This window comes from Melanostigma gelatinosum, assembly GCF_949748355.1.
Source record: "Melanostigma gelatinosum genome assembly, chromosome: 15".
NCBI lineage: Eukaryota > Metazoa > Chordata > Actinopteri > Perciformes > Zoarcidae > Melanostigma > Melanostigma gelatinosum.
In genome coordinates this window covers 2,006,646-2,028,900 of record NC_136648.1, presented here as the reverse complement: position 1 = coordinate 2,028,900, position 22,255 = coordinate 2,006,646, and the positions used below count along the sequence as shown (strand labels likewise).

The 22,255-nt window shown below is 46.3% G+C and overlaps 1 protein-coding gene across 5 annotated transcripts in view; it reads left to right on the top strand.

Moving 5' to 3' along the window:
- Window positions 1-21,290, top strand: part of LOC306789336 (disco-interacting protein 2 homolog C) — a 127,170-nt gene extending 105,880 nt beyond the window's left edge. For 2 of the 5 annotated variants that reach the window (XM_079285241.1, XM_079285240.1), the window contains 23 exons: window positions 26-145; window positions 444-558; window positions 2,654-2,793; window positions 2,894-3,030; window positions 3,112-3,320; window positions 3,426-3,540; window positions 4,368-4,569; window positions 4,914-5,023; window positions 9,455-9,535; window positions 9,895-10,018; window positions 10,338-10,459; window positions 10,994-11,105; window positions 11,784-11,893; window positions 12,150-12,280; window positions 13,243-13,411; window positions 13,516-13,686; window positions 14,419-14,448; window positions 15,701-15,762; window positions 17,884-17,941; window positions 18,032-18,106; window positions 18,452-18,626; window positions 18,773-18,896; window positions 19,227-21,290. In XM_079285241.1, coding sequence (XP_079141367.1) covers window positions 26-145; window positions 444-558; window positions 2,654-2,793; window positions 2,894-3,030; window positions 3,112-3,320; window positions 3,426-3,540; window positions 4,368-4,569; window positions 4,914-5,023; window positions 9,455-9,535; window positions 9,895-10,018; window positions 10,338-10,459; window positions 10,994-11,105; window positions 11,784-11,893; window positions 12,150-12,280; window positions 13,243-13,411; window positions 13,516-13,686; window positions 14,419-14,448; window positions 15,701-15,762; window positions 17,884-17,941; window positions 18,032-18,106; window positions 18,452-18,626; window positions 18,773-18,896; window positions 19,227-19,479 — 2,945 coding nt within the window. In that variant the 3' untranslated portion in view covers window positions 19,480-21,290. The remainder of the gene's footprint in view (window positions 1-25; window positions 146-443; window positions 559-2,653; window positions 2,794-2,893; window positions 3,031-3,111; window positions 3,321-3,425; window positions 3,541-4,367; window positions 4,570-4,913; window positions 5,024-9,454; window positions 9,536-9,894; window positions 10,019-10,337; window positions 10,460-10,993; window positions 11,106-11,783; window positions 11,894-12,149; window positions 12,281-13,242; window positions 13,412-13,515; window positions 13,687-14,418; window positions 14,449-15,700; window positions 15,763-17,883; window positions 17,942-18,031; window positions 18,107-18,451; window positions 18,627-18,772; window positions 18,897-19,226) is intronic. The other 3 variants (XM_079285237.1, XM_079285239.1, XM_079285238.1) reach the window with 3 other exon arrangements.
- Window positions 21,291-22,255: the final 965 nt, after the last annotated feature.

Sequence of the window (22,255 nt, the reverse complement as noted above, 5' to 3'; positions counted from 1 at the left end):
TGTGTGTGTGTGTGTCTGCGTGTAGCCAAGGTGGCGTGTGTGAAGTCGCGGGACATGCACTGGGCTCTGGTGGCCCACCGGGAGCAGCGAGACGTCAACCTGAGCTCCCTGCGCATGCTGGTGGTGGCGGACGGTTCGAACCCCTGTAAGGACGAACACACGCTCCACACTGTTCAAAACACAGAGGGTTCGTCCTCTGGGGACCATGAAATACCCTAACCCAAACATTAAAGGGCCAGCGCAGAGGTTACGCCTCTTTTGTTTTGTAATATTCATGTAATCCTGAATTCATGTAATTATTGACATCATGACATTTGATACGGTGAGCTAGAAATGGAACTGACGAATCTTTGCTCACTCGAGCTCGTACTGTTATGTGCGAGCTTTGTTTGATGGTCAATTCATTGGATGTTGAGGAGAATCTTTCACCGTTTGTCTCTCAGGGTCGATCTCGTCCTGCGACGCCTTCCTCAACGTCTTCCAGACCAAAGGGTTGAAGCCGGAGGTCATCTGTCCCTGTGCCAGCTCCCCCGAGGCCCTGACTGTCGCTTTAAGGAGGTACTCTCTCACACACACACACACACACACACACACAATCTCGCACACACACACACACACACTCTCTCTCACACATATATACATATATACACATATATACACACATATATACATATATGTATGTGTGTGTGTGTATATATATGTATATACACACACACACACACATACATACACACATACATACATGTATGTATGTGTGTGTGTGTGTGTGTGTGTATATATATGTATATACATAGATACATATATATGTCTTTTTATTGCCCTGTGCACATGTCAAACATCATAGGACACACCATGAAGAGTTGCTTGGAAATTTAATAAAAATTTGACCAGAAATCGTCAATGTCGACTGTAGTGTTTAAAATATATATATATAATAACTGATGTCATCATAATGCATCGAATCCTCTCATTAAAAAAATAAATCAAATATAAAATATCTTTTCATGAAATCATTTATTTTCTGGCTCCTGCTTCTCCATGTTTCACTTACACACATACGGACACACACATTTCTTTACTCTCCTCAGTAATTCAGCAGCTTTCTTTTAGATTTTTTAATGCCTCTTAATTTAACCCATTAAAATTCCCGACTTTACAGTTTTTGAAACGCTAAACTTACAACCTTTCCACCTCTTTCATCATCCGCACCGTCGTCCAAACCACATTACAGTCGAAGCAGGGCGGCCTCCAATTCATGCTTCATGCTCTTAATTACGACTCCGTAAAAGCTGTGTGTGTGTGTGTGTGTGTGCGTGTTAAGTTTGTGTGTGTGTGTGTGTGTGTGTGTGTGTGTGTGTTAAGTTTGTGTGTTTGTGCCACACACAGGCTAATAAATGGCACTTTGCCTCAGCGTGTGTTAAAGTAATGAACTCACTTCATTTTCAGAAGAGCTGCTTCAAACCTCATAAAGAAAATAAATTCAGGACACACACACACACACACACACACACACACACCCACACACACACACACACACACACTGAACTAGACTCCTTGATTGACACACAGCCCCCAGCTCCTATTTTTAACTTTAACCCCAATTTAATTCTAACCTTAAAACATATATATTCTTGGCTTAAAGGGACAGCTCACCCCCAAATTTCAAAACGACACTTTTTTGTTTTCTATTAATCACTGCGGATTGTTTTGCCGTGAGTTGCCGTGAAGATGTCTCTCTAGTATAGTGCGACTCGTTGTGAGCGGTTTCATGTCGGAACTATAACTTCCAACCGTATCACCACGCAGAAGGAAGAGGGCATCACGTAACTCTGAACCGTAATGGCGTCGTCCTCCGCTGAGCTGTAACATCAACTGTATGTAAGACGTGGACGTAGTGGTCGTGACGCCACTCGTTGGTTTGTGGACTGATGTTATGAAGCCTTGAGTTTGGGGATTTTAGCGTCGCCATCTTGGATTACAGCCATATCTATGTTGGGTTTTTTGCAACCGATGAACAGGAAGTGACCATATCTGGACTGAGGAGGAGTGACGTAGAGACCTGTCAATCACAGAAGCCCCGCCCTAAAGCATCCCCTGCTTTATGGTCTGTGTGACTCTAAATGGACCATAATGTACTAAATGAACATCATGCTGTATTGAAGAAGACTTGAAACTAGAGATTGAGACATAAACTCATGTTTACAATGTTTACTGAGGGAATAAATCAAGAGAGAAGTAGAGTCATTTTCTATAGACTTCTATACAACCAGAGGAGTCGCCCCCTGGTGGTCAGTATGAGAGAATGCAGGTTTTATTTCCGCATTGGCGTCACTCATCAGAACCGGAGGTTGCCGCCTGATTGTAGCAGTAGCTAGCTGAGAAGATGCACGCTTCCTTCTGCGTGGCGATACGTTAGCGGGTGTAGTTCCATAGAAAAGAAAATAGTTCTGACATGAAACTGCTCAGAAGAATCGGTCGTCTCCTCCCCGTCCTCTGATGGGTCGTCTCCTCCCCGTCCTCTGATCGGTCGTCTCCTCCCCGTCCTCTGATCGGTCGTCTCCTCCCCGTCCTCTGATGGGTCGTCTCCTCCCCGTCCTCTGATGGGTCGTCTCCTCCCCGTCCTCTGATCGGTTGTCTCCTCCCCGTCCTGCAGGCCCGTGGAGGAGGGCAGCACCCCTCCCGGTCGCGGCGTGTTGTCCATGCAGGGTCTGAGTCACGGCGTGATCCGGGTCGACTCGGAGGAGAAGCTGTCCGTCCTCACGCTGCAGGACGTCGGCGCCGTGATGCCCGGAGGTGAGACCGGAGACTTTATGGCACACGTCTCGATGCTGAATACTCGAGAAGTCTCTGTTCTCATCGTGTCTCCTTCATGACACGCGCCGTCTCTCTGCAGGGATGATGTGTGTGGTGAAACCAGAAGGAGTTCCTCAGCTCTGTAAAACCGACGAGATCGGAGAGTTGTGCGTTTGTACGGCGGCCACGGGAACCTCCTACTACGGCCTGACCGGCATGACCAAGAACACCTTCGAGGTGAGCGTGTGAAGGCTTTCATCACTTCATCTTTTCTCGTTTGAGTACAAGCGTTTCCTCACCGTGTTCTCTTTACAAAAGGTTTTCCCTGTGACCAGCAACGGGGCTCCCGTCAGTGAGTTTCCCTTCACCAGGACCGGCCTGCTGGGGTTCATCGGTCCTGCGGGTCTGATCTTCGTGGCGGGGAAGATGGACGGTCTGATGGTGGTCGGCGGCCGGCAGCACAACGCCGACGACATCGTCGCCACGGCGCTCGCCGTGGAGCCCATGAAGTTTGTCTACCGGGGCAGGTGAGCTGCTCTGCGATTGGACAAATTAAAGGGATTTTTATTTCAGTACAGAAACGGAGATATCAGCTTCACCACACATTTGCGTTTTCGTCGTTTGTGTTTCAGGATAGCGGTGTTCTCCATCACGGTGCTTCACGACGAGAGGATCGTGGTCGTGGCGGAGCAGCGGCCCGACGCCACCGAGGAGGACAGCTTCCAGTGGATGAGCCGAGTTCTGCAGGTAACGACTGCTCCGTGTATCGCTTCCTAACAATCCTTCAACACAAACCTCCTCAGGACCACCGTCACCGGCAGGAGGCACACCAGCCGGACACCTTCTAACGGGCCGCGTCTAAAAGAGACGAACACGTTCTCACACCGTGTGTGTGATGCCGTGCTGCACGGTCATGCTTTGCATGAGCAGATACAATCTCAGTCCAAACTCCAGCTCCAGATCTCTACAAGCCGGCGTGGAGACTGCGGTGAAACTTTAAAAAACGCTTCTTTTTACGGCTGCAATAAAAACCAAACCTCTTTATCAGTGTGTGTGATGGTGACCTCCGTTACATCACACACACTTCCTGTCTGCTCCTTGGTTATTGACACACTCAGCGTTCTACATCGAGGGCTGCTATCAAGCATTAAAAGATGAAATGTTGAAAAAGTTTCACGATAATCAAGGAAAAATATTCCCTTTATTGCACGTATGTGTTGTGTTTAAACTACGAGGTGTTATATCAGCTGTCAGATGTCAACATAATAATATCTAAATAATATGATACGGCATTAATACTGTCATTGCAGCTGCTGGTCCTGAAAGTGTGATCGTTTTTGTATTAAATTAATAGTAATTTCTTACTTTTTCTGAAGTAATAAATCAAGTGAGAAGTAGTCATGTTCTCATAGACCTCTATACAACCAGAGGAGTCGCCCCCTGGTGGACACTAGAGACAATGCAACACTTCAGCATCGGCTTCCGTTGGCAGAACCCGAGGAGAATCGGGTTGAAGAAGTAAAGGCTCCGTTTCATTCTGTGCTTAAAAGTAAACCCGTCTGTCCGCTTTCCAGGCGATAGACGGTATCCATCAGGTGGGGGTGTACTGCCTGGCTCTGGTGCCCTCCAACACTCTGCCCAAGACTCCCCTGGGTGGCATCCACCTGTCAGAGACCAAGCAGCTCTTCCTGGAGGGGGCGCTGCACCCCTGCAACGTGCTCATGTGTCCGCACACCTGCGTCACCAACCTGCCCAAACCCCGGCAGAAACAACCAGGTACAGTGTGAACGGATGTGTGAGGGTATATCTATATGTACATATATATATGTATATGTATATATATATATATATATGTATATATATATGTATATATATATATATATATATATATATATGTATATATATATATATACATATATATATACATATATATATGTATATATATATATACATATATATATATGTATATATATATATACATATATATATATACATATATATACATATGTACATATATATATATATATGTACATATGTATATATGTATATCCGGAGACTCTGTCTCTGCTAACCACACGCACTCCTTTACCTGTCCTCTTCCTCTTCCTCCTCTTCCTCAGAGATCGGTCCTGCGTCTGTGATGGTGGGGAATCTGGTGTCGGGGAAGAGGATCGCTCAGGCCAGCGGCAGGGATCTGGTTCAGATAGAAGACAATGACCAGGCAAGGAAGGTGTGTGTGAGAGGGGGGCTGCTGGTTTCATCACCACCATCATCATCATCAAACACACATATACACATGAGGCCTTCATGGTCCGCTCCCGGTCACACTCAATTACTCGGCCTTTATGCTGTTTCCACATATTCATCATAACATTCATCGATCAATGGACTTGTACAAATGCTTTACATTCAAGACAAAAGTGTCGTTCTTCTTTACGTTCTTCCTTAAGTTCTTCTTTACGTTCTTCTTTAAGTTCTTCTTTACGTTCTTCTTTAAGTTCTTCCTTAAGTTCTTCTTTAAGTTCTTCCTTAAGTTCTTCTTTAAGTTCTTCCTTAAGTTCTTCCTTAAGTTCTTCTTTAAGTTATTCTTTAAGTTCTTCCTTAAGTTCTTCTTTAAGTTCTTCCTTAAGTTCTTCCTTAAGTTCTTCCTTAAGTTCGTCTTTAAGTTCTTCCTTAAGTTCTTCTTTAAGATTGAGGTTCTAAGCAAAGCAACCACCGTCCTGTCCCCCTCAGGTGAACACCGTTCGCTCTGTCAGCACCGCTGCAAGCCGCCGGCTCAGCCGTCGCCATGTTGAGCCTTTGAGGAGATCAACATGCTCTGAATTACCAGATTGTACCAGATATTTGTGCCAACAAGAGAGCGAGAGAGAGAGAGAGAGAGAGACTAATTTAAGTAGAAACAACAGAAAGAGAGAGCAGCGGAGTGATGGAGAGAAGCGGGCGGTGTGTGTGTGTGTGTGTGTGTGTGTGTGTTACTGACAGAACTGCTTTCCTTCTCTTCTCTCGTACTCAACATCTCATCAGTTACAGCGCCGGGCAGGCGGCGGCGGCGGCGGCACACACACCATGTAGACGCTAATAAGAAGAGACAGGCCTCAAATAACAACCACCACCACCACGCAGCCGGCCTCTCGTGTGTGTCGTCGGATGTCAGCGGACAGATGTTGAGTTTTGTTTTCTGGTGCTTTCAGCTGAACTCCCCACGCCTCCTCCGGTTCCCACATCTGTCTCAGACGGCGCTGACCGAGCAACATTTCTGACTCTATATGTCTGTTTTATGAAGGCTTCTCATTTGACAGTTAAAGGAATTGTTCAATATTTTTGGGAAAGCCTGTTAGCTTAGCATAGCTTAGCTTAGCACAAAGACCTGAAACAGCTGGCCTGGTTCTGTCCACAGTTTCAAAACATCCAAACTACCAGTTTAACCACGACGTTGTTATGAGTGCACAGTAGACCGTCTCAGCAGACGCTTCCTGTTGTGAAGCCGGAGTATCGGAGTCGTGCTGCATCTCAATCAGCTCGGCCATTTTGCAAAAGTAAACCAATAGTCCGGAGGCTTGATGCCATAATTACAACCGGGAGGACGATGAGCTCGGACCTGAGTCACATGATTACTCCTCCTCCGTTTGAACACACTTTAATCGACTTTGGCGACTTCCCTCAGCAGACGGAGCGGCGGACTCAGTTTCCTCCAGAATGAGTTTGTGATTGTGGATTCTGGTTTAATGTTCGTGAGGTTGAGAGGATGAACTCTACTGAGCTTCAGGCTGCTGCTTCTCCTCACCACCGCGCTGGTTGATTCACTCCTTCATCGATGTTTGTTCATCGATCGCTGCATGTGGAACATCTCTCTGAAACCAGAGCCTCTGTGTGAATGAGCTCCTCCTCCTCTCCTCCTCCTCCTCCTCCTCCTGTGTTCCTGTTTATTGACATGTTGTGTGCATCAGTGTGATCTTACAGAGGGACATGTGATCTATCTGCAGCAGCTCTTTAGGTTGAACCCTCACACTGGGACCAGCCGAGCCTCTGCAGTCATGAGTTTGATGTCTTTGCTCAACAGTACCTCAGCAGTAGATGTTTAAAGAGGAACTTTTGTATTTTTCAACCTGGAACCTATTTCCCTTAAATCTCGTTCTTTATGTAAATGTAGCGACATAAAGTCTGTCACACACACCAGCGTTTATCCTGATCTGAACTGAGGAGCAGCTGAGTGATGTTTTCTTTGTGACACGTGTAGCATCACAACCACAGCACAACCAGCCGCTTCCCTCCTTTCTGTGGTCTTCAAATGAAGAACATAACAAAATAGACTGATGATCTGGTCACAGCGATGTGTTTTCCAACGTAGACTATAAGAAGAGGACGTGGTCGTCGTGACGTCACTCGTCGGTTTGCCGATTTTTCCGTCGCCATCTTGGATTACGGTCGTCGCCATGTTGTTTTTTTCGCAACCGATGAACAGAAGTTAACGTATTTGGAATGCGGAGGAGTGACGAGGAGTCGCCCCCTGGTGGACAGTAGAGAGAATGCAGCTTTAAGACACTTCATTCAAATATTTTGAGTTTTTTGAACATGTAACAATAAAGATCCTAAACTTACAACTTGAAAAAGATCAGTTGGTAGAAACTGAATACTTGCATCAGAAGTTGTTGGTGGTTAAATGTGAGTCACACAAACTGTCGATGTAAAAGAATCAAATCTGATCTCGACCATCAGTTTCACACGTCGTCTGTTCTGCGACTGCACGAATGTGACGCATGAAAAGAATCAGACTTGTTTATTTCAACCCTCGGCTGCAGGAGCAACGCTTCACGTTTGAGCTCCTCCGCCATTAAAAATTCACTTTTCAACAGTCGGCGAAATTTGCAGTAGAAATCCTCCAGACGCGTCGGACACGGTGCGGTGCGGAGCGGAGGTCCGACTGCTTTGGGTTAAGACTCTCGACAGCTGAATCCTCATCACACACACACACACAGACACACACACACACACACACACACACACACACACACACACACACATACACACACACACATTATACCGACTCTCTCGGGCAGAACGGAAGTGTAACACAATGTTACGCTCGCTGTGATTCACCACTCTGCAGCAAATCTTGAAATATTCATGAGGCCAGAAACAAACTCTCTCGCTCTCTCTCTCTCTTTCTTTTCTCCCTCCCCCCCCCCCACAATCTCCAACTGCCATCTATCTCTTCTTGGCTGCTTATTACCTCACTCTGCTCTCCTCCTTCCATTCATATTACTTTTTTCCTTCTCTCTCTCTCTCTCTCTCTCTCTCTCTCTCTCTCTCTCTCTCTCTCTCTCTCTCTCTCTCTCTCTCTCTCCCCCTCTGTCCCTCTGTCCCTCTCTCGCTCTCTCTCTCTCTCTCTCTCTCTCTCTCTCTCTCTCCTTTCTAACTAAGTGCTCCCGCTAACAGACCGCACTGTCACCTTTTGCTTTAACAGATTCTGTAAAAAACATTAAATTCTGAGCTTTTCAGCGCAACTAGGAAGCCCTGATTGAGTCATCTGAGACCGACAGTCATGTGACAAAGAAATAGTTAAGACAGAGCAGTGAGGAGAGGCTGTCAACATGTAAATATATACACAATGACATTATTGGTAACACCTGGAAAAATGTTGGATATTTAGATTCCAAAATAGATAATCAAAAGATTTCAACTTGCATTTTGTGAGTTTTCTGATTCATGTTGTTACGTGATATGGGGGGTGACCCCGCATGCTTTCTAATTATTTTATTGGATAATAAAAAAAATCAAGAAATTGATTAATTAAATGATTTATTTATTTTTTAATTATTATTTTTATTTGAATAAGTATCAGTGTGGGTGCGCATTACAAGGAATGCAATCAGTGGTGTACCGTGCTGGATCAAACGTACCTCAGGGGCTGCGGGAATGTCGAGGCGTGACATGAAGAAACACTCGATCGAAGAAACTAATTCGTTGCTTATTTATTTGTGTTCAAATCAAAGTATCTCTTGGTCCAAAATACAGAAAAAAATAGTGAACTGAAAAATATGAGGAAAATCACCGAAGTGTTCAAAACCCCTTCAGAGCAGTTTACAGACAGTCCAATTGAACGGGAAAAAGTTTAATTATAAACTAACGCAGCCAACCGGTCTCCCCCACACAACTCCTAACAATCAGCAAAGTATTCTTAAAAACTCTGACTCTCAAAAGTCCGGAGATGTGCAAAAAGTTAAAGTTTTTAGTCCTTCTCTAAGCTCTCAGCTCCAGCTAAGTTCGAGTGTTCGTTCGAGTGTGTCTTGTTCTTATACTCTGAACAACCCCGGGGCAAGGACCCCCTCCCTTGTTCATGCTGACCTTGTGGCCATAAATGTCGTCATAACTCGTGAGTCCAGAGACATGCTGGCGATGAACGCCGTCAGAATGCAAATCTCAGCGACCTGTGGCCGATGTCCCCCGAGTGAACCTAGGGGTCACGCCCTGCTAGCGTGTGTGTGTGTGTGTGTGTGTGTGTGTGTGTGTGTGTGTGTGTGTGTGTGTGTGTGTGTGTGTGTGTGTGTGTGTGTGTGTGTGTGTGTGTGTGTGTGTGTGTGTGTGTGTGTGTGTGTGTGTGTGTGTTTTGTCACTCGGTCTCACTGTTCCTGTTATCTGTGTGTGTGTGTGTGTGTTTTAGTTCCTCTTCCTGTCGGAGGTGTTACAGTGGAGAGCCCAGACCACTCCGGACCACGTCCTGTACACACTGCTCAACTCCAGGGTGAGACTGCGCGCACACACACACACACACACACACACACACACACACACACACACACACACACAATATGAAAGGCATACAACACCTTCAGTCGGAGGTTCAGCCCAAAACCAGTTTTGTTGAAAGAAAACTGTCAATAAATTACATTGTGATGAAGAACAGTGAGGCTCACCCTGTGTGTGTGTGTGTGTGTCTCTCTCTGTGTGTGTGTGTGTGTCTCTGTGTGTGTCTGTGTCTCTCTCTCTCTTTGTGTGTGTGTGTGTGTGTGTCTGTGTGTGTGTGTGTGTGTGTCTCTCTGTGTGTGTGTGTGTGTGTGTGTGTGTGTGTGTGTGTGTGTGTGTGTGTGTGTGTGTGTCCAGGCTACGATAGCCAGCTCTCTGACTTGTGTTCAGCTGCATAAGAGGGCAGAGAAGATCGCCGGCATGCTGGCTGAACGGGCCCACCTGCAGGACGGAGACCACGTGGCGCTGGTCTACCCTCCAGGTAAACACACGACCCCGTTCCTCATGCTGGTGTCAGTGTCGGTGCCTCCACAGCTCAATACTTCACCTCCGGGCCTCTGGGACTGTGTGACCATTTCTTCTCCACCGTCTCCTCATTTTCCCATTCTCACCTCCCTCCTTCCCTTATCTCCCCTCCTTCTTCCTTCTTCCACTTTCTTGTGCACTTTTCCTTCCTACTCTCCCCCATCTCACCTCACATTTCCACTTCCTCCTCTTTTCCTCCACGTCCTCTACTTTTCCACTCCTCCCCCCCCTCCCTCCTCCCCCTCCCTCCCTCCCTCCTCCTCCCCCTCTTCTAGGCATTGACCTCATCGTGGCGTTTTACGGCTGCCTTTACGCCGGCTGCGTGCCGATCACGGTGCGACCGCCTCACCCGCAGAACATCGCCACCACGCTGCCCACCGTCAAGATGATCGTGGAGGTAAAACCTGACGCTCTGCTGCTTTAACCTGCCGGATGATTGACGAGCAAAGAGCGCGCTGTCTCATGCTGCAGCAGTAAATATACGAGAGATTTACACAATATTGTGAATATCCAGAAACGAATTAGACACCATCTCACAGACATCCTGGTCAATAAATCAAAACAACAAGGATGCTGTGTTAGGTGACGCCTACATGATCATTCTCTGTTGATACATTTAAGTCCTGAATGATGGATCATTTGGACAAAGCACGAGAAGATTGTGCTTATAAAATCAGCCTTAAAGCCATAAAACAGATCGAGCTCACTCGTCTTTAAAATAGAAAGACAGAGAAGGATGAGGAGGAGAAACGAAGGACTCTTGAGCTTGTGGAGCACTAGCCCCACCGATCAGCAGCTACCTCGCTATCAACCTGTTTCAAGTGGCGCGTGCTCTCCCTCTCTGCCGGGGAACGCGTGACGGACCGTGATGCGGCGCTGCTTCCGTTGTTCCTCCGTCAGACGTCTGACTTGTCTGTCCTGCGTCCTGCAGGTGAGCCGGTCGGTGTGCGTGATGACCACGCAGCTCATCTTTAAACTGCTGAAGTCCAAGGAGGCGTCGGCCGCCGTGGACGTCCGGACCTGGCCCCCCGTCCTGGACACAGGTACACACACACACACACACACACACACACGTGCACGCATGCACGCGCGCACACACACACACACACACACACACACGCGCACACACACACACACGCACGCACGCACACTATAAAGACAGTAAAACATTGGTGTTAACTGCTTCTGGAGCTTGGGAGGAGCGAGGCCCTCTAAGTTACCAGCTAACGTAGCGCTAACTTAGTTAGCAAGGATCCTCCGTGATTCACGTTTACTGGGATGTTAATTGGGATTTTTTTTTTTTTCAAGCAAACATGCTGGAACATACTGACCAGATAGAAATGAACAGCAGACGTCTTGAAGCGTCTTTTAGAGCAACCGAAAACTGAACGACCTGTCAATCACAGTAGCCCCGCCCTAAAGCATCCCCTGCTTTATGGTCTGTGTGACTCTAAATGGACCATAATGTACTAAATGAACATCATGCTGTATTGAAGAAGACTTGAAACTAGAGATTGAGACATAAACTCATGTTTACAATGTTTACTGAGGGAATAAATCAAGAGAGAAGTAGAGTCATTTTCTATAGACTTCTATACAACCAGAGGAGTCGCCCCCTGGTGGACACTAGAGAGGATGCAGCTTTAACACATGACGCTGCGTACTGTACATATACTGTCCATAGAAAAAGCACTGATGTGACGAGTTGATCTTGCTTTTAGACGATTTGCCAAAGAAGAAACCTCCTCTGCTGCATAAACCGTCCAACCCCGACACCCTGGCCTACCTGGACTTCAGCGTCTCCACCACCGGCATGCTGGCCGGAGTCAAGGTGAACAAACGGCCGTTCAATATACGTGCAAAAAGAAAGTGCATCAGAGCTGCTTTAGAAAAATACTTCTTTTATTTGCATTTTCTGTTGGATTTGAGATTTATCCTTTGATTATAAAATCATTTAAATAGTCATTTCAACATTTTTTTTCTCATTTCTGCTTTAACAAAGAGGAAGAGAAGATTATAAAGTACGCGGGCCAATGAGAGTGTCCGCTACGTCTTCTGGGCGTCATGTGTCCGTCTCTTCTGTTCAGATGTCTCACGCAGCCACCAGTGCCTTCTGCCGCTCCATCAAGCTGCAGTGCGAGCTTTACCCGTCCAGAGAGGTCGCCATCTGCCTGGACCCGTACTGCGGCCTGGGCTTCGTCCTCTGGTGCCTTTGCAGGTCAGTCACACAAGAGTCTATGAACCAGTCTCAGTCTAGTCCTGATCCTCTATGAACCAGTCTCAGTGTAGTCCTGATCCTCTATGAACCAGTCTCAGTGTAGTCCTGATCCTCTATGAACCAGTCTCAGTGTAGTCCTGATCCTCTATGAACCAGTCTCAGTCTAGTCCTGATCCTCTATATGAACCAGTCTCAGTGTAGTCCTGATCCTCTATGAACCAGTCTCAGTCTAGTCCTGATCCTCTATGAACCAGTCTCAGTCTAGTCCTGATCCTCTATGAACCAGTCTCAGTCTAGTCCTGATCCTCTATGAACCAGTCTCAGTGTAGTCCTGATCCTCTATGAACCAGTCTCAGTGTAGTCCTGATCCTCTATGAACCAGTCTCAGTGTAGTCCTGATCCTCTATGAACCAGTCTCAGTGTAGTCCTGATCCTCTATGAACCAGACTCAGTGTAGTCCTGATCCTCTATGAACCAGTCTCAGTGTAGTCCTGGTCCTCTATGAACCAGTCTCAGTGTAGTCCTGATCCTCTATCAGATGTTCTGTTTCTATAGAGTTATTCTTGATGCTCGTCATCGGAGCCACCGGGTCAGATTCTGATGAAACCAGATGAACTCATGCAGGTTCACCAGAACCTCCTTCAGCTCAGACTCCAGCAGAGGGAAGAACCAGAACCAGGACTGAGAGGGTCAGACTGTCAGACCCTGCTGCAGTACAATGAGAGGTTTTCTAAAGGGACTCTGGTGATCAGAGACACTACAGCTTTAGTCCACAGGGGGCGCCAGAATCAACAGAAAGTGAAAGTACCATGACGTAGCTTTAGATGCTGATGTGTAGACGGGGAAAGACGTCTTAACACCTTGTTTTCAGTGAAACACGCCCACATCTCTGCAGAATAGTTTCCATCAGCACCACAACGTAAGCTCCTCGCTCCGCCTCCTCCCGTCTTGTTTCTCTGCAGCGTGTACTCGGGTCACCAGTCCATCCTGATCCCTCCGTCCGAGCTGGAGGTGAACCCGGCTCTCTGGCTGTCGGCCGTCAGTCAGTACAAAGTCCGCGACACGTTCTGCTCCTACAGCGTCATGGAGCTCTGCACCAAGGGCCTCGGCCTGCAGACCGACTCCCTGAAGGTAGAAATGGTCTCGTCGAGAATGTTGTCGTGCGCCTCCTGACATTTCATCAATTTACAAGCTTCTCCTTCTGCGTCCTCCTCGTCCCCCTCGTCCCCCTTCAGTCCCGAGGGTTGGACTTGTCTCGCGTGAGGACCTGCGTGGTGGTAGCGGAGGAGCGTCCCCGGACAGCCCTGACGCAGTCCTTCTCCAAACTCTTCAAGGACCTGGGGCTCCACCCTCGAGCCGTCAGCACCTCCTTCGGCTGCCGGGTCAACCTGGCCATCTGCCTGCAGGTCAGTCTGACGCTCCTCCTCCGACTCGGCTGGAATCGATATGAACACGACGCCTTTAGTTCAGCTGAGCTCTTCATGAGCAGTTTGTAACGAGTTTACAGAGACGAGTTCGTGGTGATGACGTCATTCTCTTCTCCTTCATCCACACAAAGCTTCTTGAGACGTTCAGTTGTTTCTGTTCGTCTCTCGTGGTTCAGCGTCGTCCGTCCATTTCAAGCTGATCATCTCTTTTACATCTCGGCTACGATTTACAACCTGCAATGGATCAAATCAGGTTCATGTGTGGAAGTTAACCAGAGAAACACTGGAGCGGATAATGAACCGGATAATTCAGTTATTATATGAATAAAACATTGCTGAGCATTTTACAGATATTAATGTTAAGATATGATGGAAATGCACCGTTTATGAATATGTGTCCCATGACACGTCCTCTTAATGAACTCACTGCACGGAGTCCGTGTGCACTGATGTTACAGTGTAGTGAACGAGTGCTCTGATATTAATAACGAGCAGCTTTGAATGACTAAACTAACATTTGGCTGAACGATTGTTTCAGTGCTGACTGCGTGTTTTGTTTCTTTTGAGTTTTCCATTTTGACGTTTTGTTCTTCCTTCCGTCCTCCTTCCTTGTTTGAACCATAACCCCGCCCACATATCTCATACTTGGTTATGTCTCCGCCCTTCCTCCTCCTCCTCCTCCTCCTCCTCCTCCCCTCTCTGCTGCTGTAGCCTCACAGGCTGGGAAAGCTTGCGGACCAGGTAGGGAACCACCATCAATCCCCCCCACCACCTCCACCTCCACCTCCACCTCCACCCTACTGCTTGTCAGCACATCACTCATCAGCCGGCTTTAGATCCAATGGTTTCAGGATTGTTTTGAGGATCGAATGGTGTCACAGGCGACGGGAGCTGGAGTCGATATGGATTCAATAAAGTTGGTGTCCGGTCACAACCAGCGTTTACAACAAAATAATGGACCAAAATCCACATATTGATCAGAGGAACTCCTCCGCTTTTACACATCACAATGTGTTTCTAGTCGGAGTTTCACGGGACGACTGTCGACTGTCAAAAGCACTCGTCAGCACGAGAGCTTATTTCAGGCAAAAAGAATCAAAAAGCCATTGAGTTTGACACTTGGAGGGAATTGGAAATGCCAAAAAGCTGACTCACTTCCATCGCTCTGTGGTGACGCAGCGTCGTGACAACAGGACAAATGTGTTCAAACATTTCAACTCTCTTCCCCGTCAGCACACAGAAGAACTCTTCTTCTGCTTCAAAGTTAGAATCTATTCCAGGAGATGAAGCGAGCTGATATCTTGTGCCGTGGGCGTGTCCGGTGGGGGGGCTCTGGTGTCCGGCGGGGGGCTCTGGTGTCCGGCGGGGGGCTCTGGTGTCCGGCGGGGGGCTCTGGTGTCCGGTGGTGGGTTTCTTAACACCTCTGAGAGAGGGAGGGGGGGGATGGAGGGATGGTGGAGGATGAGAGGTTGGAACGAGGGTCTTTATCTCTTTCGTGATCTCTGATTTAGTCGACACAGAACAAAGAGGTTTAAGATTCATTGACCAAACCTATAAGTCAAATCATATTTCATCGATTGTTTTCAGTTTTCTACGTACCAGGATGTCATCACTCCGCTACGTCATCATCACCTTCCATCTTTCTTTCCCTTCCGCTTGGTGTCACTTCCCTCTTTCTCTCTCTTTTGTTTGCATGTCTGACTGTAGAACCTCTTTCTTTTCTTTAACAGTTGGGATATCTTTATTCTAATCACTCTTTTGTTGTTGTTGATTTCCCTCACACATCATCCCTCTGCTGTCGCTCTCACATTGTTCTTCCCGCCATGTTGTCGACATGCTGTAGAGGTTTTGTGGGATCCACTGGTAGGAGTAGTAGTAGTAGTAGTCGTAGTAGTGGTAGTGTTAGTAGTAGTAGTAGTAGTGGTAGTGTTAGTAGTAGTAGTAGTGTTAAAGGACACTGTGTGACCCTGTTGTTGTTGTTGTTGTTCCTCAGGGCACCTCAGGACCCGACCCCACGACTGTGTTTGTTGATATGAGAGCGCTGCGGCACGACAGGTGAGTTAAACAAAACCAGTAAATGATTCATTGTATTTAACTGAGAAATAAGAAACTTAACGATGTACGACAATATAAAATGTACTTAAAGAATCTAAAGTAAAGGTATTTGAGGTATATTACGATACAGAATATTACATAATAGATTGTTAGCGTCGTGACGTCACCCGTTGGTTTGAGGACTGCAGTTTTGAAGCCTCAAGTTTGCCCTTTTGGCCGTCGCCATCTTGGCTTTTTGCAACCAGCGAACAGAAGTGAAGGTATTTGGACGATGGAGTGACGCTGTGGTAGAGACGCCGTGTACCCGGACCCAGGACCTGCAGCCAATGGATAATTGAGAAATAATACGTTTTTACTGAGCACTTCTGTTATTTACGGCACTCGTATCACGTGATGCTGCTCAGCCAATCAAATAGGTGCAATAATCAATGCAGCTTGTAATTCATCCTTAAATGCATCATTTATTTATTACGAGATTATTTATTATTTGTAATTCATCCAGCTCAATTTGAAAACAAACTGATCATAAATACCGTTTAGATATTATTCAATAGAACTTTATTTATTACATTTGTCAGTTGTTGACCACATACGGACATTACGGCCACTTCATGATATATATGGGACGAAATCAGAGCGCAAGTTACACATCATTGTGATGTTCTGGACCTTCATCTCCAACTGGACCTTGTTGAATGTTAGTTGCGTACCCCAGACCTGGACTGTGGTGGTCCGCCACAGTTTGAGCCCCGGCGCTGGCTGTCGATCAGAATAGTTGACAAGAGCACAACGTGCTCCACAGATCGAGCCTCTTAGTGTTGCTCTGAAAGTGCAGCACAAAGACGCAGGTAGTAATGTTCTCCCCGGGGGGTCCGAGGTCCTCCACAGTCCCCCCCCCCCCCCCACTGGGAAACGCTGCTTCTTGTATTGTCTTTTCTCCACATCTCCTCCTGCAGTGGATCTGTTTTCACCCGTTAAATATATTCTGTTTCCCACATTGTGTGTTGTGTCCTGAGGGATCAGCCTCTTCTGGGCGGCTCCCGTGTGACAGTGGAGACGCTGTTGTCTGAGCTTGTGAATGGAGAAGCATGTCGCTCTGCAGAATATAGAAACGGGGCTCGGTAGAGTGACGTCGTGCATTATTCTCGTGCACGACTCGCTCTGCAGCGGAGAGCCTTCGCGCCCGGCTGACGGAGAAAAGTTTGAATGTTAAGAGAAGCTGGAAAGTTTCTTCAAGACAGAATGATGATGTCGGGCACGTCAGCCCGACGCCCCGGCTGTCACCTCACATCGTCTCCCAGTCTGAGAAAGACACCCAGTCTGAGTCTCACTTCATGCTGGCTGACACCACACAGAGACTCGGGAGTCTCCAGAAGTAGTTTTGGGAGTTTTGGCTTTCAGGCGGAGTGAAATGTGACTTCATGAACCAACCGGAGGTTTGAAAATCACCGCGAGGGCTCAACATTAGTGTCAGATTTCATCTCTTTTGAGGTGGTGAACTCGTCAGTTTCCAGGCAACAGATATGGACAAACAGCTCGACTTTCAATGTATTGAAATACCTCCCGGCAGGATTAAAGGAACAATGCCGAGGCTCCGCTGTCGGCCTGAGGTTTCCCCCGTGTGGCTGGAGGAACGTCGGCCTCCCGTCCTCTGATGCAGCAGATCATTGTGCTGAGCCGTCAGTGTCCTGATGACGTGTCATCAAGCAGCCCTGTTTCTACCACTTCTGCCACATTCCTCCTCGGATCAATATTTTCATTTTATTCTTAGTTGTCGGGACAAAAACTATAATTGTTGTTTTTGCACAACTTCCTCTGTAATTTCACTTTGTGTGACGGACGGACTGAGATGTGCAGAAACAGATTTCACTTTTAAAAGTCTCGTGTTTCTGTCAACGTCCCGTCAAAGTGCACTTTAAATATGAATTATTTATCCTGAAAGAATAAAGAAAGAACAATTATTTGGTTAATTATCAGACATTACACATTTCACTTCCTTTTTAACCACAGACGTAAAAACTATAATAAAATGAATCACATATTGAAAGTAAATATATCATCGTAGGACATGAATGTGTCCGTGTTGGACCGTTTGAAGAATGTTGTTTCTTTGCTCTGCAGGGTCCGACTCGTGGAGAGGGGGTCCCCACACAGCCTGCCGCTGATGGAGTCGGGGAAGGTGAGCTGTTTCTGTCCGTTTGTTTGTTATTCAGTTGAAATGTCTGAACTATTTAAACGACGATGTGTTTGGTCTCTGGTCTCTGAACAGATCCTGCCGGGGGTCCGGATCATCATCGCCAACCCAGAGACCAAGGGGCCGATGGGAGAGTCCCACCTGGGCGAGGTTTGTCTGCAGATTGAAATCCTTTGAGCTGCAGCCACACAACTAGGATCTAGCTCGAGAACACGGCGAACTGTCGTTATGTCGACTCATAACTCCCACAGCGCTGTGTGGACGGAGCCTCGTTCAATCTGTCTTAAAGTGAAACTGCGGTTTGGGAATAGTCTCCTGTGAACACCGGTTCTGGTGCCAGTGATCTACTATTTTCCTCAACGAGGCCCAAAGACTCTCCTCTAAGTGGAGCCTGTGTCCGCTCCGCACAAGCAAAGCGTCACACGTTAGATATCAGCGTAGAGAGCTCCACCCGCTCCACCCGCTGCAACAGCTGATGCTCCACGTTCGTTGCAGATCTGGGTGCAGAGCGGCCACAACGCCAGCGGTTACTTCACCGTCTACGGAGACGAGGCGCTGCAGTCGGACCACTTCAACTCCAGGCTGAGCTTCGGAGACACGCAGACCGTCTGGGCTCGAACCGGCTACCTGGGCTTCCTCCGCAGGACCGAACTGACCGACGCCAGCGGAGGTGAGTCGGATGGAACAAGGCCGTAATCCCAGAACTCGAGGCTCAATAAACCGGTCTACAAACCGACGGATGACGTCACGTCCATAATGTTAACGTGTGTGTGTGTGTGTGTGTGTGTGTGTGTGTGTGTGTGTGCGTGCGTACAGAGCGTCACGACGCCCTGTACGTGGTCGGTGCTCTGGAGGAGGCCATGGAGCTGAGAGGGATGCGTTACCACCCCATCGACATCGAGACCTCCGTCATCAGGACGCACAAGAGCATCACAGAGTGGTGAGGCTCCACGTCACGCTAGCGTCGTGTTCTCTGTATGCAGATGACTCAGCACTTTCTACACGAAGTAAACCGTGTCAACGCTGATCTGTAGTTTGGGCAAATTTCTGGAAAAAGTCTAAATATTTAAAATATAGTTTGTGCACATAGTGAAATGAAATGTAGTGAAGTAGAAGTATGAAGTAGCAGAAAATAAAAAGAAGTAAAAGGACCTCAAACTTGTACTGAAGGACAGTAGTTGGGTAAATGTCCTTTCTTCTATTTTGTCATCAAAGACATCTTTTTAAAATAACGCGCGTCATGTTGTTTCTTCTTCTTCTACGCCTCCAGCGCCGTGTTCACGTGGACCAACCTGCTGGTGGTGGTGGTGGAGCTGGACGGCTCGGAGCACGAGGCCCTGGACCTGGTCCCCCTGGTCACCAACGTGGTCCTGGAGGAGCACTACCTGATCGTGGGCGTGGTGGTGGTGGTCGACATCGGCGTCATCCCCATCAACTCCCGCGGCGAGAAGCAGCGCATGCACCTGCGCGACGGCTTCCTGGCCGACCAGCTGGACCCCATTTACGTGGCCTACAACATGTAGCGCCCCCTGGTGGAGCACGTGGGCGTGGAGGAAGGATTATTTAAAGGAAGGTGCTAAGACGGTCTGAGGAGAGTAAAGCCGGAGTCCCCGAGGAACAAGAAGTTGCGTTTCTCAGGCAGCGCTTCGCCTGAGGCTCGGTGTCGCTGCCAACCGTCTCCAGAATCAAGATGTTTCGCTTCGCTTTTGTTCAGCGTTCAGGCTGTTTTTATTAGCAGGAGCGAGATTTGCACTCAGCCAACCCGTCCAGATCCAGAAAGTTCTGCCGTTCATGCCGAATGTTTACCGGAAAAAGTGTCAATCGTGCGTCGTGGTCGGCGGAAGAGGACAATCGTTAAAACGCGTGTGTCTCACTTTAACGTTTTGCTGTTAAGTATTTGCTGACGTCGCTTGTTTTCTTTGTTTTCGAACACGTCCTCAGAATAGTTTAGGCTATTTTTCTTTTTAAAGGATATTTACACAGAAACAAAGCAAACGGTGGCAGAAAATGATATTTGATGATATCAACCAATTACAGAGAGCGAGCTGTGTGTTGATACGAGGGGGCGGGTCGATGAGGTACTACACGCCTGTCTCATGCTAGCGCGTGTTTCGTTTTGTAAGCGTTACATTTTTTTAAATGAATTATTCATTATTTTCTGAACCATCCGTCCCATCTCAGTGTGCTAGCAGCTAACAGCTAGCAGCTAACAGCTAACAGCTAGCAGCTGCTGCCTTTAACTCGTTCATTGTTCCGAACAAACAGGCTTCAGCTGAAGCGCAACAATACATCAATTCATATCATGTAAGTATGTACAAAAAGAAACCGATTTAATTTATTTTGTTTCTCTTTTAGAAGTATATACGACGAGACGTTCAAGAATGTTTTGCTCTTGAATATTTGCTAATATAAAGAAAAGTAGAAAGCGTTGTATTTTGAGTGAAACGCATTCACGTCAAGCATATTATGGTAAAATATATAATTATAGTTTATATTAAAACGTAAAGGATTCACACGCTACAGGAGCAGATTGACACACGATGCTTCGTTTTACCCGTTGGTCTGAAATGTTTCAGTTTAATTTCACACGAAGAGTTCTGAACCAAAACATCGACTTTTATTTGATTCATCTGTAAAAGTTCTGACGTTTTCCCCCAAAAACACTCGGCGTCGATTAATAAGTAATTCATTTAAATGAGTCATTTGTGCCATTCGATTTCAAATCATAACTCACATTTCTAATGTTTGCACTCGATGTGTTGTGAAAGTGAGTAATTAACGTAATAATACAACAAACATCTCTGTCGTGTAGTAAGAACGTCGTTTGGTTAATAATAATCAACTTTGGATCAGAACTCTTCGTGTGTCTCGTTTACCAGAGAACAAGTTTTACTCTTCACTTGAAACGGACCAACAAGCAGCGCTCGGCTCTTCGGATGAATCCTCATCACGGCCGAGTGTCGGCGAGCAGCCGCAGCTCCTGTGAATGTCAGAGGTCCGTCATATTTTCTACATGGACAGATCGATCAGGGCTCATACAGTGATGTCACAACAGGAACTGAAGACAGGAAGCAGAATGTGAGGGCGTTTCACCGGAGGCTCTTTGAACGCATCACAGAGCTGTGGTGAGGTCAAAGGTCAGCAGGAATACCAGAATGTTCCGGATTCAACACACAGAAAACAAAAGCACTTTCTTCACTTTCTTTCTTTCTTGTATCAGCAAAATGTATGTGCCCCCCCCCCCCCGGTATGTTTTTTAAAGGTTTTAAAAATGTCTTGAGTTGACATGAAGTCTTTCAATTCAATAAATATTTCAGCAATTTTGACAATAAAAGTGGAATGTGTGTGATGTATTATTGTTGTTAGGCAGGTTTGGGGAACAAATGGGTCTCAAAAACGTTTAAAAAGTGCCTTAAAGCATCGATACTCAATGACGCAGCAAAAAACCTATATTCATATTCATATAGCTCAAAGAATGTCCCACAAGGATATCTTCATGAATTACTACAAATTTATATTTAAGTAATATTGTAGAATGCCAAAAAATATCATGTAAAAAGGGTCATAGTACAGTATGTTGAAACACTTCTTGAAAAAAATAATGTCACAATACATTTCTTATAAAAAAGTCTAAAGAAAAAACGTCATAATATAGTATGTCGTTGAAAAATTTCAGAAAAAGGGGTCATAGTATTCTATGTCTGTATGGACCCCGAGTCTGAAATAAAGTATCTATCCATGACAGTCATAGAATTATGTTGAAAACTATCATGAAAAAGTCGTACAGTATGCCAAAAGGTTATAGTATAGAAAAGAGTCATAGTATATTTAGAAAAATTACATGAAAACATTAAAGTGTCAAAAAATATAAAATGTCAAAAATATTGGAAAACAACTTATAGCAAGTCAAAAGATTTCATGGAAAAAGGTTCATCGTATCATAATTTCAAAAGTCATGAAAGCAATAAGTATAAAGATTTCTTGTAAAAAAGTCTTAGTATAGGACGTTGGAATAGGTGATGGTTCGGTACGTCGACAAATATCTTAAACTAATATACAGAGGCCAGTATTTATTAAAAACATTTCATAAAAAAGGTTCCGTTTGTAAAAGTGATGTCATCGTATAAAATGCAATAAGTCAGTATAAGTAAATAAGCCACGATTAATATAAATCACAGAATAGTATGTCATCAAGAATCGTATATTATAAAACATAAAAATCAGTACGTCATCCCGTTAACTTTCACATGACGGCGTTATTACAGAAACGTGTCTTCAGAACATTCGTTCAGTGTTTTG